Consider the following 18766-nt stretch of genomic DNA (forward strand, 5'->3'; position numbering starts at 1 on the left):
GGCTACAATCTGAGGTTCAGTTAACTCTAATGAACTTATCCTCTGCAGCAGAGTTAACTCTGGGTCTTCCTTTCCTGTGACGGTCCTCATGAGAGCCAGTTTAATCATAGCGCTTGATGGTTTTTGCAACTGCACTTGAAGAAACATTCAAAGTTCTTGAAATGTTCCGGATTGACTGACTGTTGTTTGTCTTTGCTTGATTGAGCTGTTCTTGCCATAATATGGACTTGGTCTTTTACCAAATAGGGGTATCTTCCTCACAACACAAATGATTGGCTAAAACGCAATAAGGAAAGAAATTCCACAAATCAACTTTTAACAAGAGTTTATTAGCAGGGACTTTGTCGAACGGTTTATTAAGCCCTGGTCTGTGGTCTGTGTATAAATATCCAGCTACCTTAATTATAGTGGAGTAACGAAGCTGGTACATCTGACTACATTCTGTCCATATTGATATCATCTACATGTAAGTTTATCTAGAATTTGACAAAAGGTAATTTGATTTATTTCTATAAGAATATACAACCACATACAGTATATACTTTTTTAAAATACTGTGATTATTGTTCTTATCAACGATTCCTTTTCATTTGGCACACAGACCATACCAATCATATGAATTTATATCATATGAACTTGGCCAGTTTTGTTTGCAAAGTCCCTTCGTCTCGTTTTGCTGCACGGAGTCCTTGCTTTAGGGTTTGCACAAAGCGTTCTGCCAGCCCATTAGTGGCAGGGTGGTACGGAGCTGAAGTTGAGTGTTTGATTCCATTTACTGACATGAATCTTGTAAACTCGTCACTTACAAAAGCTTGCGCGTTGTCACTTACCAGCTGCAGTGGCAAACCGAAGCGTGCAAACGTTGTTCTGAGACACTCTATCGTCTGAGCTGAGGTGGAGGAGTCAGTGCAAAACGCCTCTGGCCATTTGGAATGGGCATCAACTATAACCAGAAACATGTGCTTTTCAAAGGGACCAGCGTAGTCCACATGAATTCTCACTTTACATGTGAATCCTTCCAGTTTTTCAGGTAGAAGCTGTCCTGTAAAGACTTTGTCTCTCTGCCTCATCCATGCATCTAAAAACGTAACAGACGCTTTGACTCAACAAACCGACAAAGCGCTAAAATCAAAGAAAGCCATTGACGAGAGTGTCTCAATGACATTGAAGATCTTCAAATGGGGACATTTCTTTTTTTTCAATTTCATATGGCGACAGTACAAAGGACGTTGAATTATTCTCATCTCCCATCTGTCTCTGACCAGCGCAGACCAAGTGATCAAAGAGATCAAAGGATGCTATTCAGTAGATTGAGCTCAAAAGAAATGTGTCCTCCTCATCAGCTGCTGACTCTGTATATACCAGGAAGCACTCTTTCACATCTATCACACCCATAGTGTATAATTGGTTCTGTTGCAAACCCATAACAGCTAATGTGTCTTTATAATAGGATTAGCTAATAACTTAATAATTACATTAGTGAATATGCAAAAATCATCTTACCTGCTGCCCGTGGTAAAATACAGCAAGGAGGAACATAGCCATCAGAAGCAAGGACGTCTCTTTAGTCCCAAGGAAGTTTCTGTGGAAACAAAACAGTTTCTATTGCAACAATACGTTTTCAAAATAATTCTACTTAGGGAAAAAAGTTACAGAATAGTTCAAGTGGAGTAGCCAGAATGCAACCCAAGAGGTATTGTAAAATAGCAAAAGAGTAGGTAATGTTCCCGACGTTCACAGGGAATCGCAGTCACAGTAAACACGATGCGGATGTCGGCTCAAGTTAAAGCCAAGTGCTGTCCGCTTCCCTACAACGCGCCTGGACATTTAGTGTGTTCACTCAGGCCACTACTCCACTATCACATATTTACAGTACAACATCCATGTGTTTGTGTGTTTAGAGTGCTTGTCTTATGTGTCTGTGCGTCTCCCCACAGTCCCTGCTGTTCTATAAGTTGTATTTGTATCTGTTTTAAAAAATCTGATTCTACTACTTGCATCAGCTACCTGATGTGGAATAGAGCTCCATGTATCCATGGCTCTATTTAGTACTGTGCGCCTCCAATGGTCTTATCTGGACTTGGGGATTGTGAAGAGACCTCTGGTGGCATGTCTTGTGGGGTATGTATGGGTGTCCGAGCTGTGTGACAGTAGTTTAAACAGACACCTCGGTGCATTCAGCATGTAAACACTTCTTACAAAAACAACTAGTGATGAAGTCAATCTCTCCTCCACTTTGTGTACATTTAATGGCTAGCCATATTGCCCTGTTCTTAGCCAATTGTAATTTTCCGAGGTCCACCTTTGTGGTACCTGACCACACGACTGAACAGTAGTCCAGGTGAACAAAACCAGAACCTGTAGAACCTGCTAAACTTACTTCTCCCCATCGTAGCTACTGTTGTATCAACATGTTATCACCATGACATTTTACACCCCAGGGTAACTCCAAGGAGCTTAGTCACCTCAACTTTCTCAATTTCCACAACATTTATTACAAGATTTAGTTGAGGGTTTGGGTTTAGTGAATGATTTGACCAGGGGCAGGTCATTGGCAAGAGATTTAAAAAGTAAGGGGCCTAGACAGCTGCCCTGGGGAAATCCTGATTCTACCTGGATTATGTTGGAGAGGCTTCAGTTAACCTGTATAGGGGGAGGCATTTTCACTTTTGGATAAATAGCGAGCCCAATTTCAACTTCTTGCTACTCATGCCAGGAATATAAGATAGGCATATTATTAGTAGATGTGAATAGAAAACACTCTGCAGTTTCTAAAACTGCTTGAATCATGTCTGTGAGTATAACAGAACTTATGTAACAGGCAAAACCCCGAGGACTAACTGTTCATTTTTTTCCCTGTCTGTTCCCTGAGTTGTCATTGCCATGGGATATTTCTTAGGAACCATTTTCAGTTCCTACCACTTCCACTGGATGTCACCAGTCTTTGGAATTTGGTTGAGGTTATTCATTTGTGCAATGAAGAAGAAGCACATCCAGGAACAACGTTACACTATTGAAAGTTGCACAAGATGTAAACAGGAGCATGGTTTGTTTACTTCCTGTATTGAAACTTCCTGTATTGAAAGTTTATAGGCAACTTTTGAAATATTTTGTAGTGATGTTGCTTTTTCTGGATCAAATGCGTCAAATAAATGGACATTTGGATATATATGGACGGAATTAACCTCTTGCTCCTACCTCCTACCTGATATATATGGACGGAATTAACCTCTTGCTCCTACCTCCTACCTGATATATATGGACGGAATTAACCTCTTGCTCCTACCTCCTACCTGATATATATGGACGGAATTAACCTCTTGCTCCTACCTCCTACCTGATATATATGGACGGAATTAATCGAACAAAAGGACCAATTGTGATGTTTATGGGACATATTGGAGTGCCAACAAAAGAAGCTCGTCAAAGGTAATGCACGTTTTATATTTTATTTCAGCGTTTTGTGTAGCGCCTGCAGGGTTGAAATATGCTACTCTCTTTGTTGACATTGTGCTGTCATCAGATAATAGCTTTCGCCGAAAAGCCTTTTTAAAATCTGACTGATAACCTGAACAAGGTTGCAGGCACTAGTTAGAGTTTGAAACTTTGTCTTGAGTGGACAGCCAATCAATATTTAAATCACCCAGAAAATATACCTCTCTGTTGCTTTCACATATATTATCAAGCATTTCACAAATGCTATCCAGATAGTGACTGTGAGCACTTGTTGGTTTATAGCAGTTTCCCACAATAATGGGCTTTAGGTGAGGCAGATGAATCTGTAGCCATATTACTTCAACATAATTTAACATGAGATCCTCTATAAGCTTTACAGGAATGTGGTTCTGAATATAAACAGCAACACCTCCACCTTTGGCATGTCTGTCTTTTCTGTAGTTGGTATAACTATGTATTGCTACCACTGTATCATCAAAGGTATTATCTAAGTGCATTTCAGAGATTGTCAGAATATGAATGTTACTAGCAAATTATTGATTTCAAAAACCTTGTTTCTTAAACTGTGTGTTGAAATATGGGCAATTTTCAGCACTTTTCTGGCATACCTGATTATTTTCATTGCATTACTGGGAAATGTAGCAGACATTCTCATGTTATTTATGTTAGTGCAGTGTGAGCTGCACACAGTGGACATCCTACTAGGGCACACCGCCTCAGTGCTAACAGTATAACTCTGGTTCACATGATTACTGCATACAATAGCTAGGATCAGCAGAGACATTCAGGGTAGTTAGAGGGACATAAATTAGGTTACTTACATTGCATCTTCCAACGCCCCTGGGATAATATACATTTGCTGAAGCATTATGACAACTCAGCGACACATTGTTAGGGATTAACTGAGCTGGGCTTGGGTCATTGATAAGTCATTGTCTCAACACAGCCTTATAATGCTGTGAAAGGATCCAGGAACCCAAATGATTTGGGTGGATCCCATCCTCCTTATAATATGAGCTTTGCTTCCAGAAGGTATCAAAATTGTAATTAAATGTTACACCCACAGAGCTGCAATAGTCTCGTAGCCAGTTATGGAGGGTAAAAGGTCTTCTGAAACGTTGAATGCCACAATTTAGGGAGGTCACAGGCCAGATATTATGGGGCATTTGTTGGTGTCAAGCAGAGACCCAATCAGTTCTTGAAAATCCATCTTCAGCTGTTCTGAGATGCCCTTCATAATGTAGTTGAATCCCACATGAACTATGACAGACTCAATTTTCTTATTTCAATCTGCTTTCAAACATCTTGCAGACACTCCAGTTCGCTTAGCAGCATGCCACTGCCTTTGGTTTGTACGACTTGTGACATGGAACCAGCGCTGATTGAAACAAATCCTCTTGCTGTTCTCCGTCTACTTCACTACAAGATGGAGGAGGAGAAGCAGGTGCAGACGACTTCTTTGGCAGGCAAGATCCAGGAAGCACGGGCCATTCGGATAAGGACATATGACTCAATTGCAACCTAGCTAGTTGGCAGCGGGTGTTGACACAAACACTTATGAACAAAATAAAATCAAACAAATAAAAACGTTGGAAACAACAGGCCGAAACAACAGGTTGAGGCGCAGGAGGGATCGGAGCTCGTGACAGGAGTTCGTGGAGCACATAAACAGTCAAAGATCAAAATATTGGATGTAAGGCCTCTATTTTGAGATATTCAAAGTTTCTGAGATTCCGCCATGCAGAGCTAGTAGAGCTTCAGTGTTTTACGGACGAATACTTGGAAGAATTGGAAAAAGATTGTAACTCAATGTCTGAGAGTCATTTAGAAGGGAGCTTTTAGCCTGCTGTCGCAGACTAAATGGCCTCTTGGAAAATAAAAAGATGTATGAGTGTGTTACTCCACGAACTAGCAGATGTAGAGTGGAGACACCAGGAGCAAGGTTGGGCAACTGGCAGCCTGCGGGCAGCATGCGTCCCAAGGGTCCCCCTTTTGTAGGCCCTAATACACTAACGCTCAAAAGTTTGGGGTCATTTAGAAATGTCCTTGTTTTTGAAAGAAAAGCACATTTATTGTCCATTAAAATAACATTAACTTGATCAGAATAGAAACTGTTGATGTTGTAAATGACTATTTTAGCTGGAAACGGCTGATTTTGAATGGAATATCTACGTAGGCGTACAGAGGCCCATTATCAGCAATCATCACTCATGTGTTCCAATGGCACGTTGTGTTAGCTAATCCAAGTTTATCATTTTAAAATGCTAATTGATCATTAGCAAACCCTTTTGCAATTATGTTAGCACAGCTGAAAACTGTTGTGCTGATTAAAGAAACAAAAAAATGGACTTCTTAAGACTAGCATTTGTGGGTTCGAATACAGTCTCAAAATAGCCAGAAACAAAGGACTTTTCTGAAACTCGTCAGGCTATTCTTGTTCTGAGAAATTAAAGCTATTCCATGCGAGAAATTGCCAAGAAACTGAAGATCTCATCAACACTGTGTACTACTCTCTTCACAGAACAGCGCAAACTGGCTCTAACCAGAATAGAAAGAGGAGTGAGAGGCCCCGGTGCACTACTGAGCAAAAAGACAAGTACATTAGAGCGTCTATTTCGAGAAACAGAGGCCTTACAATTCCTGAACTGGCAGCTTCATTAAATAATACCGCAAAACACCAGTCTCAACGTCAACAGTGCAGAGGCAACTCCGGGATGCTGGCCAATTTATCCGCAGTGGATAAAGTGAAAAATGGAGACTTGCGAGGTCAAATGGTACAGGCGGTAGACAAGAAAGAGGCGTTGAATAAAAAACTGGGCGTATCTGAAGGGAATGCCCATATATGAAATTAATAAAAGCAGGAATTGGCTATTGCGCTAGAATAGAGTCAAAACCTAAACCAGGAATAAGAGGAAGTCCTTGAGGACAGACAAAAAACAAATAAAACAACTCAGGGTTGTGCTTCAACGGTATCAAAATATGTGGAGGAGTATATGCAATTGCCACTCCTCCGCCGTTCGTCCCATGCTATAAGGTGACAACAGGGCACATCTGGAAGCCACCATTATACCTCTCTCTTAAAGAGAAAAAAAAGAGCCGTATGGGTTGCGAGATGCAGAGGACATGTGCATTACGAGTCCAGATATAGTGGTCCCTTACTGGATAGTGGATCAGCATGATCTAGGTTATCATAGAAATGTACGAGATGCAGAGGACATGTGCATTACGAGTCCAGATATAGTGGTCCCTTACTGGATTGTGGATCAGCATGATCTAGGTTATCATAGAAATGTACGAGATGCAGAGGACATGTGCATTACGAGTCCAGATATAGTGGTCCCTTACTGGATTGTGGATCAGCATGATCTAGGTTATCATAGAAATGTACGAGATGCAGAGGACATGTGCATTACGAGTCCAGATATAGTGGTCCCTTACTGGATAGTGGATCAGCATGATCTAGGTTATCATAGAAATGTACGAGATGCAGAGGACATGTGCATTACGAGTCCAGATATAGTGGTCCCTTACTGGATAGTGGATCAGCATGATCTAGGTTATCATAGAAATGTACGAACACACGGTTACATTTTATCCGGGACAAATTGTACCATGGGAGTATAACCCTATTCCCGATGATGCATATCCCCAAATACGGATCAAAATTCAGCATCATCAGCCACTGAGCATGAGCGAAATGCATAATATTATGAAAGAGGCACCGGATCCAGTAAAAGAGGGATTTATCAGTTTCGTGAGGAAAGAGGGTTGAATTTTGGGGTTTCATGCTGGTGATTACGATCATATTGAATACTCGCTTTGCCAGGAGCCGTGTTGCCAACACTCGCACAGGAACATCGAATGTCGGCTTGGTCCTCTGTACACGAAGCATGTGACCCGGGGATAGCAAATGACGAAATTGAGGGATTCTTAACCACAGGTGGGAATATATTGTCTCGAGTGCGAGTAAAATTAGTAACTGTAAACAGGTTCCGAAAGAAGGAATGTGTGATTCTGTGGATCGGATGGATGATGTATGTACTAATCTGACAATTGGGGGATAGATACGATCAAAATGTAGGAATTTGTACGTCTGCTTTGATGTCAGGCTTGAAACCTGTCATTAAAACAGCTATTGTGGGGTTGGTGGACCAACATGCGATGAAATAGTACAGGCGGCATTGGGATGGGAATCTAATTCCGCTCACTTCGCAGCCGTGCGAGTGGTTAATACAGCCACAGTGAAAGTCACTAACAGTAGTTTCAATGGCCAATGTAAGACAAAGAAACCGAGAGAAAAGGGTAGCGAGCTTGTGCTAAAACACTAGCTCCCTGTGGGGCCATCAAAAGCAGTCTAATGTCAAGATAAGTCCAAGTACCACGGCATTTGTCGTGTATCCCATCTACGTACTGTATAACAAATTCCCAAATGATTGGGAAAGGTACGCACCATCTTAATTGACTAAATTATTGTAGATAATGCCTATATTTAGGAGCAAACAACAGTGTTAAGATACACTGTAATGTTACATCACTCACTCTGTGTTGTGGTGGACATAGTCGTAGCGTAAAAACAGGGAGGTGTAGAAGGCTTCAGTGAGTAGGGAGTAGATAGCGATCATGACCAGGAGCACAGCGAGCTTTAGGACCGAGTTCAGTCGCAGGAACACCGCGCACGTCACCATGGCGAGCACCCCCGTGAACACAACATACTGTGGAGGAAAACATTGACACACACAACACTTACAGGGGTAATCCGGAATTGGTACATACATTTTTGGTCTTTTAAATACATTTTATATAGCCATTCGTTCTTGAAGAATATAACTATAAATGCCACATGAGCTTAGTTTGGTTTGTGACGTTGTACTGCACCTCAAAGGCCAAAATATAAGCACGATTTACTCCATTGTTTGTAAACAGCCATAGCCGAGGGTAGATGTTTGGTGGTGGGGTAAAAAACATTTGCAGGACTAGTAAAGGCCCAGTGCAATACTTTTGTAACTAAAACAAATATATAATCAAATGATATATACAGTGCGTTGCAAAAGTATCCATCCCCCTTGGCTTTTTCCCTTCTTTGTTGCATTACAACCTGCAATTTAAATGGATTTATATTTAGATTTCATGTAATGAACATACACAAAATAGTCCAAATTGGTGAAGTGAAATGAAAAAAAAAAATGAATTAATCTGGTGCAACCAATTACCTTCAGAAGTCACATAATTAGTTAAATAAAGTCCACCTGTGTGCAATCTAAGTGTCACATGATCTGTCACATGATCTCAGTATATATACACCTGTTCTGAAAGGCCCCAGAGTCTGCAACATCACTAAGCAAGTGGCACCACCAAGCAAGCATCACCATGAAGACCTAGGAGCTCTACAAATAGGTCAGGGACAAAGTTGTGGAGAAATAAAGATCAGGGTTGGGTTATAGAAACCATTCAGAAACTAAATCCATTATTTAAAAAATTGAAAGAATTTAGCACCACAACAAACCTGTCAAGAGAGCGCCGCCCACCAAAACTCACGGACCAGGCAAGGAGGACATGCAACAAACAGACCAAAGATAACCCTGAAGGAGATGCAAAGATCCACAGCGGAGATTTGAGTATCTGTCCATAGAACAACTTTAAACCGCACACTCCACAGAGCTGGGCTTTACGACAGAGTGGCCAGAAAAAAAGTCATTGCTTAAAGAAAAAAATAAGCAAACACATTTGGTGTTCGCCAAAAGGCATGTGGGAGAATCCCCAAACATAAGGACGAAGGTACTCTGGTCAGATACGACTAAAATTGAGCTTTTTGGCCATCAAAGAAAATGTCTGGCGCAAACCCAGCACCTCACATCACCCCAAGAACACCACCCCCACAGTGAAGCATGGTGGTGGCAGCATCATGCTGTGGGGATGTTTTTAATCGGCAGGGACTGGGAAACAGGTCAGAATTGAAGGAATGATGGATGACGCTAAATACAGGGAAATTCTTGAGGGAAACCTGTTTCAGTCTTCCAGAGATTTGACACTGGGACGGAGGTTCACCTTCCAGCAGGACAATGACACTAAGCATACTGCTAAAGCAACACTCACGTGGTTTAAGGGGAAACATTTAAATGTCTTGTAATGGCCTAGTCAAAGTCCAGACCTCAATCCAATTGAGAATAAGTGGTATGATTTAAAATTTCTGTAAACCAGCGGAACCCATCCAACTTGAAGGAGCTGGAGCAGTTTTGCCTTGAAGAATGGGCATAAATCCCAGTGACTAGATGTGCCAAGCTTATAGAGACATACCCCAAGAGACCTGCAGCTGTAATTGCTGCAAAAGGTGGCTATACAAAGTATTGATTTTGGGGGGTGAATAGTTATGCATGCTCATGTTCTGTTTTTTCGTCTTAGTTCTTGTTTATTTCACAGGAAAAAATATTTTGCATCTTCAGAGTGGTAGGCATGTTCTGTAAATCAAATGATACAAACCCCCCCAAAATATATATTTTAATTCCAGGTTGTAAGGCAACAAAATAGGAAAAATGCCAAGGGGGTGAACACTTTCGCTATATTTATTATATTATTGTAATTTTTTTATTCCGATTCTCCAGGGGTGCTTCAGCACCCTTTGCACCCCTACTTCCCGCAGCTATGTTAATAGCTGTATGAATTCTCCTACCCTTCCTTTCAGCTGTCCCAGATTTCCCCTTTAATGAACATTATACAGTAGAAGGGCACAAAAACAGTTAAGTTCAGGAAATTTAATTATTTTATTTAATGAGCTGGAAATTGCCAATTAATTTATATTGGGATTTTGATTTCAATGTTGTGAATTAAAGTCCTATTGATTTCCTGAGTTGAAATGGCATTGACGCAAGCCACGGACTTGAGTGATGAGAAGATATACACTACATGACCAAAAGTATGTGGAAACATGCTTGATGAACATCTCATTCCAAAATCATGGGCATTAAAATATGGATTTGGTCCCCCCTTTGCTGCTATAACAGCCTCCGCTCTTCCGGGAATGCTTTCCACAATATTTTTGGAACATTGCTGCGGGTGGCTGAATGCTTCCATTCAGCCACAAGAGCATTAGTAAAGTCAGGCACTGATTAGGCCTGACTTGCATTCAGTGTTCAAATTCATCTCAAAAGTGTTCAATGGTTGAGGTCAGGGCTCTGGGCAGTCCAGTCAAGTTCTTCCACACTGATTTTGACAAACCATTCTGTATGGACATAGCTTTGTGCATGTGGGCATTGTCATGCTGAAACAGGAATGGGCCTTCCCCAAACTGTTGCCACAAAGTTGGAAGCACAGGATCGTCTAGAATGTCATTGTATGCTGTAGAGTTAAGATTTCCCTTCACTGGAACTAAGGGGCCTAACTCGAACGATGACAAACAGCCCCAGTCCATTACTCCAAATTGTACAGCTGGCACTAAGCATTCGGACAGGTAGGGTTCTCCTGGCATCCGCCTAACCAAAATTAGTCCACCAGACTTTCCAGATGCACTGCTAGCTATGAATTCTATCTGAGGGTGTTTGCATGTTTCGGTAAAAATTCTAATAATGTCCCGTTTGGAATATTGGCAAGTAGAGGGGCTCCCCAGTGGGTGGGCCCAGGCACACATGTTCCTATGTGGCTGGATAACATGTTATCTTAGTTGCACCCTGTGAAGTGTTCCCCTGAAATACTAAATAATGCCATGTTAATACCATATTGTTAGTACTGTAGTTAATGTTACTACACAGGTATAAAACCAACTTAATGTAAAGTATTACTGTCTAGTACAGTTACCTCAGGGTAGAAGCAGATGTCAGGGATGGGGGTGGATGTGTTGAAGGTCTGGTTGCTGAAGGTGCTGGACTTGTCAAAATCACACCACAGCTGCAAGAGAGGAATAGAGAGAGATCAGTGTTGTACATTATTGTCTCTATAAATAATCCGTGTATGCATACTCGATCAGTGAATGAATACTCAAATACAGGCACGTGCAGAGAGCACGAGTACCTGCCCTACCACTCATCAAATATATATATTTTATATACCATTGTCATTGTTGTTAGGAACACACTGCCCACAAGACATTGTCAAGTTCACCACCCACATCCCTACCCCATCCTGGTCAGCCCTGAATGGAGCTCACAGGCACCCGGTTGTGCCTTTTTTCCCAGCTTGCCCTGTACGGAGATTACGGAGATATCCAAACACGCATGGCTTGATATGCGGTCTCCAGTCAAGTGTCTGTAGCAAACCACCTATAGTTGAAGTCGGAAGTTTACATACACCTAAGCTAAATACATTTAAACTCAGTTTTTCACAATTCCTTACATTTAATCCTATTAAAAATTCCCTGTTTTAGGTCAGTTAGGATCACCACTTTTTATTTCAGCTTCTACTTATTTCATCACATTCCCAGTGGGTCAGACGTTTACATACACTCAGTTAGTATTTGGTAGCATTGCATACATTTTTTAAAACTTGGGTCAAACGTTTCGGGTAGCCTTCCACAAGCTTCCCACAATAACTTGGGTGAATTTTTGCCCATGCCTCCTGACGGGGCTGGTGTAACTGAGTCAGGTTTGTAGGCCTCCTTGCTCGCACACGGTTTTTCAGTTCAGGTGATTTTAATTTGGACCCTCACGTTCTAAGCAATACAAACACAAAACACTGTAAAAACACCAGCATATCAGCTCCAATGTATGTGATAGTATACAAATGAAAGAAAGGTTTGACATTGTGTTTTAGTCAAATATTGTATTTGTTTGTGCTTCTTGTGGTCAACTTATTGCAGTCAATTTGCAGTTTACAAATGATTTGTAATTATTTTCAGGCCCCCTAACCATCCACTCAAGAAAATGATCCCTGATTTACATCATCAATATTCGGTATGGCTGGCTGATAGTCTACATGCAGCAGAGAGGCAGAAAGATTTTGGGGGAAATTCTGACCCAAGTTATGAGTAGGAACTTCATTCCCTTTTTATGCACTTTTCTCTCTCTACACATATTCTGACCTTGAACTTAAGCAAGGTTTACACATGTGCCAGACAGATATTCCGTTTGGAGTCTACAGAAATGGAGGTATGTCTACAGATATGCTGTATTCTGACCCTGACTTAATTCCACCACCTTTACACATGAGGAAACCATGAATAAGGTTGAGGAAACCATGAATAAGGTTGAGTGAACCTGTTGGTTCCAAGTAGAAAAACATCTACTTGCTGTTTTTCCCCCCAATATAAATTACACACAGTCATTTATAAATTGATAAGAGCAAAAGGTAAATGAGTAAACAGCAGAATGTATTAGTTGTCCTGCTTTCCCTATTTCAGGTTTTCTAGAAATCCAGGTTGAACAATTCCTGGAAACTTTAGGAATATTACCGGAATTCTGCAATCCTACAGCTGTAGTTCATGCTGCTTTCCTTTATTCTACAGCTACAAAACTCTTTCTCAATCAGTTCACTGTTGTGTGCCTCTAGGCTGTTGTGTGCTAAAAGCATACAGTACGTAGACCTTGCAACCTCGCAGACTAATGATGAATATTTCACAAGCTTTGATGGAAGTAATGACTTGCAAGCAATGTTGCTCTGATCCTGAAAAGAGAAGAACATTGCCTGCAGAAGGTAAATTGCGGTCAGTAGGGTCAGCTGTGAATCTATTGCTGGGCAAAGAACCATTCGTAGAATTGAACTGGCACAATACCATTGAGAACCCCTTACCAAACCAGCTCTGACTGTGCTGTAAAACTGTGACGTTGTGAGGTTGGTGTAGAGAAGAGACCAGGCAAGGAATCAGTGGTTAAGGATAAACATAAATACTTTACTGATAAAGTAGCTTCAGGATCACAGTACACTGAAAAAAACAAAAAAACACTAAGTCTCAAACTCACTCAGGAAACAAACACACATGGTAAACAATTCAAGCTACTGCAAAGGAAACCAGAAAAAAACACACCTCGTTTAAAAGGGATATCATAATGAGTAATAGGACACACCTGAGTGTCGTTAATGTCTCTAGGACGGTCTCTGCCGCCCTCTGGTGACAGGTGGAACCATGACAGTACCTCCCACCCCTTATAGGAGCAGCTCCAGCCGTGGAGCCAGGATGACCACCATGTAGTTTGTTGAAGTCCCAAACAAGTCCCGGATCCAGTTTGTCCCGGGCAGGCACCAAAGCCCGCTCCTCAGAACTGTAGCGCTCCCAGTCCACCAGGTACTGCAGGGTGCCTCGAACCTGACAAGCCTCCAACAGATGCCGGACTGTGTAGGCTGGGCGGCCATCCACAAGTTGAGGGGGCTGAGGGACAGGTGTGGGGGGAGAGAAGGGACTGACCCTTACCATCTTGAGACGGGAAAGGATGGACAGACCCTCATAGACCTGGGAAGCTGGAGAGGATAGGTGACCGACCGGTTTGATGCGACTCAGGATCTTGAATGGTCCTATGTAGCGTGGAGCAAGCTTCCGCAAGTCCACCCTTAAGGGAAGATCACGGGTGGAGAGCCACACCTGTTGACCCAGTCGGAGGAGCCAAACTGGCCTTTGGTGCCGGTTTGCCTGGCGTTGGTGTCGGGCAGAAGAGTGGAGCAAGGAGTATCACGCTCTGATCCAGGTGCAGTGACATTGTCGAATTAACGCCTCGTCTGATGGCACCTCCGTGTCGGCCTCTTGTTCAGGAAGAGGCCGAACTCACACTCGAATGGCGACAGTCCAGGGGACGAGTTCGGTAGTGTTATGTGCATATTCCGCCCAGACGAGAACTTGCTCCAGTTGCTGGCCTGAGTGGAGTTGAAACAGCGGAGGAACTTCTCCAGCTCTTTATTGGCCTGTTCAGTTTAACCATTAGAACACAGAGGAGAGAATCAACGACGCCCCCAACAATGAGCAGAAGGCCTTCCAGTTCGTGTGACTGTGATCTGAGACAATGTCATGGGGAAGTCTGTGTAGTCGAAAGACATGGGTAATAATGAGATCAGCGGTATCCTTCGCTGAGGGAAACTTGGGTAAGGCGAGGAAATGGGGAACCGATCCATGACCACCAGAATAGTGGTAAGCCCTTGGGATGGAGGTAACACTGTGATAAAGTCTACGGACAGGTGGGACCAGGGCCGGCTCGGGATGGGCAGAGGTTGGAGCAACCCAGTCGGTCGCTGTAATGAGGACTTGCTTTGGGCACAGGTAGAACAGGATCTCACATGTTGGGCCTCCATAATTTCTGCCTCAGGAACTCCAGTGTGTCACGCCCTGGCGTTAGTTATCTTTCTTTTCATTATTTTGGTTAGGTCAGGGTGTGACATGGGGGATTTATGTGTTTTGTCTGGTCTCAGGTTTTTTATATGTTTATGGGGCTGTTTCCTTTCTAGGTAGTGTGTAGGTCTATGGTTGCCTAGATTGGTTCTCAATTAGAGGCAGCTGTCTATCATTGTCACTGATTAGGAACCATATTTAGGCAGCCATATTCTGTGGGTATTTTGTGGGTGATTGTCGTTTTGTCTTTGTGTCATTGCACCAGATAGGACTGTTTCGGTTTTCACTGTTGTTGTTTTGTAGTGTTCTCGTTTATTGTCTATATTAAAGATGTTGAACACTAACCACGCTGCATTTTGGTCCTCCTCTCCTTCAGCGGAAGAAAACGGTTACAGTGTCTGATTAACCCCTGGATGCCCAGTTATTTTAGAGGAGTGTCCCCATTGTAGCACTTGAGAACGGGCTGATCGTGGAACATAAAGTGGGACCCATGCTGGAGTCAGGTTCTTGGGTCCCGGCTTGTCATACCGTGGTCCCAATACTCCATATCACAGGGGCCACAATGCATGAGCTGGGGATGTTGGGCTCGGAGTTCCTCTCCTCGTTAGAGACATTGTGTTACCGGGACAAGGTGTCTGCTTTCTGATTCTTGGATCCTGGGCGAAAGGCTAGTGTGAAATCGAACCTGTTAAAAAACAACTTTTGGCTTCTTGAATGGAGACCAAGTTCTTATAGTCCGTCCAGATCATGAAAGGACCTTAATCATATAGAAAATGTGTGGGCAGAACTGAAAATGCATGTGCGAGCAAGGAGGCCTACAAACCTGACTGTTACACCAGCTCTGTCAGGAGGAATGGGCCAAAATTCACCCAACATATTGTGGGAAGGTTGTGAAAGGCTACCGTAAATGTTTGACCCAAGTTAAACAATTTAAAGGCAATGCTACCAAATACTAAATGAGTGTATGTAAACTTCTGACCCACTGGGAAAGTGATGAAAAATCTGAAATAAATCATTCTCTCTACTATTATTCTGACATGACCTAAAACAGGGAGGTTTTACTAGGATTAAATGTCAGGAACTGTGAAAAAACTGAGTTTAAATGTATTTTTCTAAGGTGTATGTAAACTTCCGACTTCAACTGTATATAGCATCTTTATTGTTCTTATATTGAGTTACTTTTTAATTTTTTAATTTTTTTTAATTTAGTAAATATTTTCTTAACTCTTTCTTGAACTGCATTGTTGGTTAAGGACTTGTAAGTAAGCATTTCATGTTAAGGTTACATCTGTTGTATTCGGCGCATGTGACAAAGAACATTTGACTTTATTTGACTTTTTTTTAAACTTATTTGAGAATAGAGAATTATTATTAAATAAATTGCAAATGTGCCAATATATTTGGCCACAACTGTATACTGTGCAAATGCAGATCTCTTTTTTTTATAGAACAGTAACGGAAAGCAAGCTACAATAAACCTAACTTAGGAAACAGGCATTTGTGGTTAGAGAATGGATGCCGGCCACCCTCTTTATGCACATCTGCTGTGTAAATGTCTGGCTAAACTCACAATGTTGATCATGGCCGCCAGGAAGTTGATGAGGATGGAGACAAAGACGATGACGTTGCGGGCCATGTATGTCTCATTGATCCAGCAGCAGGACTTTCGCAGGACCAACGGCAGACACTTGTAGTCCTCCGCCGTGGTCACCAGGACTAGGAATGAGTGCAGGACGATGAGCACGGAAAACTGGATCACCATGGTAACCATCCTGCAGACATGAGCAATGGAAGGTAGACAAAGTGATCCAATCGCAGCCCTGGACAATAACACTAAGGCCGCTGAAAAATGTATGGCGACAGTATAATGTTTCAATTAAATACTGGTGAAAACAGTGAAAAGAGTTGGTGATGTGATCGTTGCAGCAACGTTGAAGGTGGGAAAGCATTAATCACATTATGGGATTTGATTGAACTATAGACGACTCCTGACAGGTCGAGACTGTCAAGACTATGTGCCATTGTCTCTTCATTCTTACTCAACCGCATTGCCATGGGTGGAGTCATCACTCTGACGTAAGACAATAGACCAGTGAAACAAACTAGAGCACGCCATTATCTAAACCAATTAAAATGTTTATTGAATTGGGGAATGGAAAACTGTAGCGCACTTCAAATGAGTGTGCACTTATAAGTAGTATCCTTATTCTAAGTGTATATATCAGGAGTCGACCTCATCCACTTTCCTCTCCCCCACCCCCAGTGTTGTAATATTCTGGTAACTTTTCAAAAATGCCCAGGTTTTCTAGAAATCCAGGTTGAACAATTCCTGGAAACTTTAGGAATATTACCGGAATTCTGCAATCCTACAGCTGTCCCTCTGTTACCTGGCAGAAGGCAGCAGGCTCTGAATGGCCGTGATGAAGATGAGCACGATGAAGGCGCACACCAGGTTGGACTTGAACACTTCGTCCCTCATTTGGGAATACTGCACAGTGAAGGGAAGGGAGAAGGAAAGACAAGAAAAAAACAAGAAGAGAGAGGGGTTTAAGAGACACACAAGGCCACATGAAAATATCTAGCTCCACCTTTCAATGCCACGACAGACAGTCACGTCACAGGTCCACCACAAGCGTTAGAGGGATAGAGGTAGAAATAGGAGAGCAGAAGGAGGTTAGCTGGGGATTCTGGGGATGAGGCAGAGGTTGGGTACTGTAAAGTGATTATTCAAGAAGCAAGATACTAAACCACCACAACCACAACTAGTTAAGGTCACGGAACAAAGAGGAAAACTCCATGTACGAATAGTGTTTGGATTTTGTGTGTACAATTTGTTATGTTTGGCAATACTGTCAAAACAAATGCATTTGCAACGGCTGTTAGCATTAGCAGCAGTGGCAAGCGATGCTAAATACTAGTAGCATCTGCTAGCTAATATACTGTCCACGCCTTCACATATCGTTGGGCTGTTAGCATTAGCAGCGGTGGCAAGCGATGCTAAATACTAGTAGCATCTGCTAGCTAATATACTGTCCACGCCTTCACATATCGTTGGGTTGTTAGCATTAGCAGCGGTGGCAAGCGATGCTAAATACTAGTAGCGCCTGCTAGCTAATATACTGTCCACGCCTTCACATATCGTTGCTGGTGAGTCACCATGCAGAGCTGGCTGACATGTATGAGAAATCTCTGTCCTATAATTACTGGATTTGCCCTTTGACCTCTCGCACCATGACACCCTATTAGGTTATTATAGTTAACTATACCGAACAAAAATGTAAACACAACATGCAACAATTTGAATGATTTTACTGAGTTACAGTTCAAATAGGGAAATAAGTCAACTGAAGTAAATTCATTAGACCTTAATCTATGTATTTCACATGACTGGGCAGGGGCACAGGCCCACCCACTTGAGACTGTCCCACCCCCTGGGGAGCAAGGCCAGCCAATCATAATGAGTTGTTGTCCAAAAGAGAGCTTTATTACAAACAGAAATACTCAGTTACATCAGCTGTCCAGTTTTCTGGTCTCAGGTGCAGATGACGCCAGATTTGGAGGTTCTGGCCTGGTGTGGTTACACGTGGCCTGGTGTGGTTACACGTGGCCTGGTGTGGTTACACGTGGCCTGGTGTGGTTACACGTGGGCTGGTGTGGTTACACGTGGCCTGAGGTCGGTTGGACGTACAGCCAAATTCTCTAAAACGATGTTGGAGGCGGTTTATGGTAGAGAAATTAACATTCAATTATCTGGCAAAAACTCTGGTGGACATTCCTACAGTCAGCGTGCCAAACAAAAATGAGATATCTGTGGCATTGTGTTGTGTGACAAAACTGCACATTTTAGAGTGGACTTTTTTTTGTCCCCAGCACAAGGTGCATCTGTGTAATGTTCATGCTGTTTAATCAGATTCTTGATATGCCACACCTGTCAGGTGGATGGATTACCTTGGAAAAGGAGAAATACTCACTAACAGAGATGTAATCAAATCTGAGCACGACATTTGAGAGAAATAAGCTTTTGATGCCTGTGGAACATTTCAGGGATGTTTAATTTCAGCTCATGAAATC

The 18766-nt window shown here is 42.3% G+C and overlaps 1 protein-coding gene across 2 annotated transcripts in view; it reads right to left on the bottom strand.

Moving 5' to 3' along the window:
* adcy8 (adenylate cyclase 8 (brain)) overlaps window positions 1-18766 on the bottom strand; it is a 251836-nt gene that overhangs the window by 40390 nt on the left and 192680 nt on the right. For both annotated transcript variants that reach the window (XM_035800597.1, XM_035800598.1), the window contains 5 exons: window positions 17083-17183; window positions 16266-16467; window positions 11245-11334; window positions 7996-8168; window positions 1504-1582 (listed from right to left, as the gene is read on the bottom strand). In XM_035800597.1, the coding sequence (XP_035656490.1) occupies window positions 1504-1582; window positions 7996-8168; window positions 11245-11334; window positions 16266-16467; window positions 17083-17183 (645 nt within the window). The remainder of the gene's footprint in view (window positions 1-1503; window positions 1583-7995; window positions 8169-11244; window positions 11335-16265; window positions 16468-17082; window positions 17184-18766) is intronic.

The sequence above is a fragment of the Oncorhynchus keta genome, chromosome 23 (assembly GCF_023373465.1).
Source record: "Oncorhynchus keta strain PuntledgeMale-10-30-2019 chromosome 23, Oket_V2, whole genome shotgun sequence".
In the NCBI taxonomy this organism is placed as follows: Eukaryota; Metazoa; Chordata; class Actinopteri; order Salmoniformes; family Salmonidae; genus Oncorhynchus; species Oncorhynchus keta.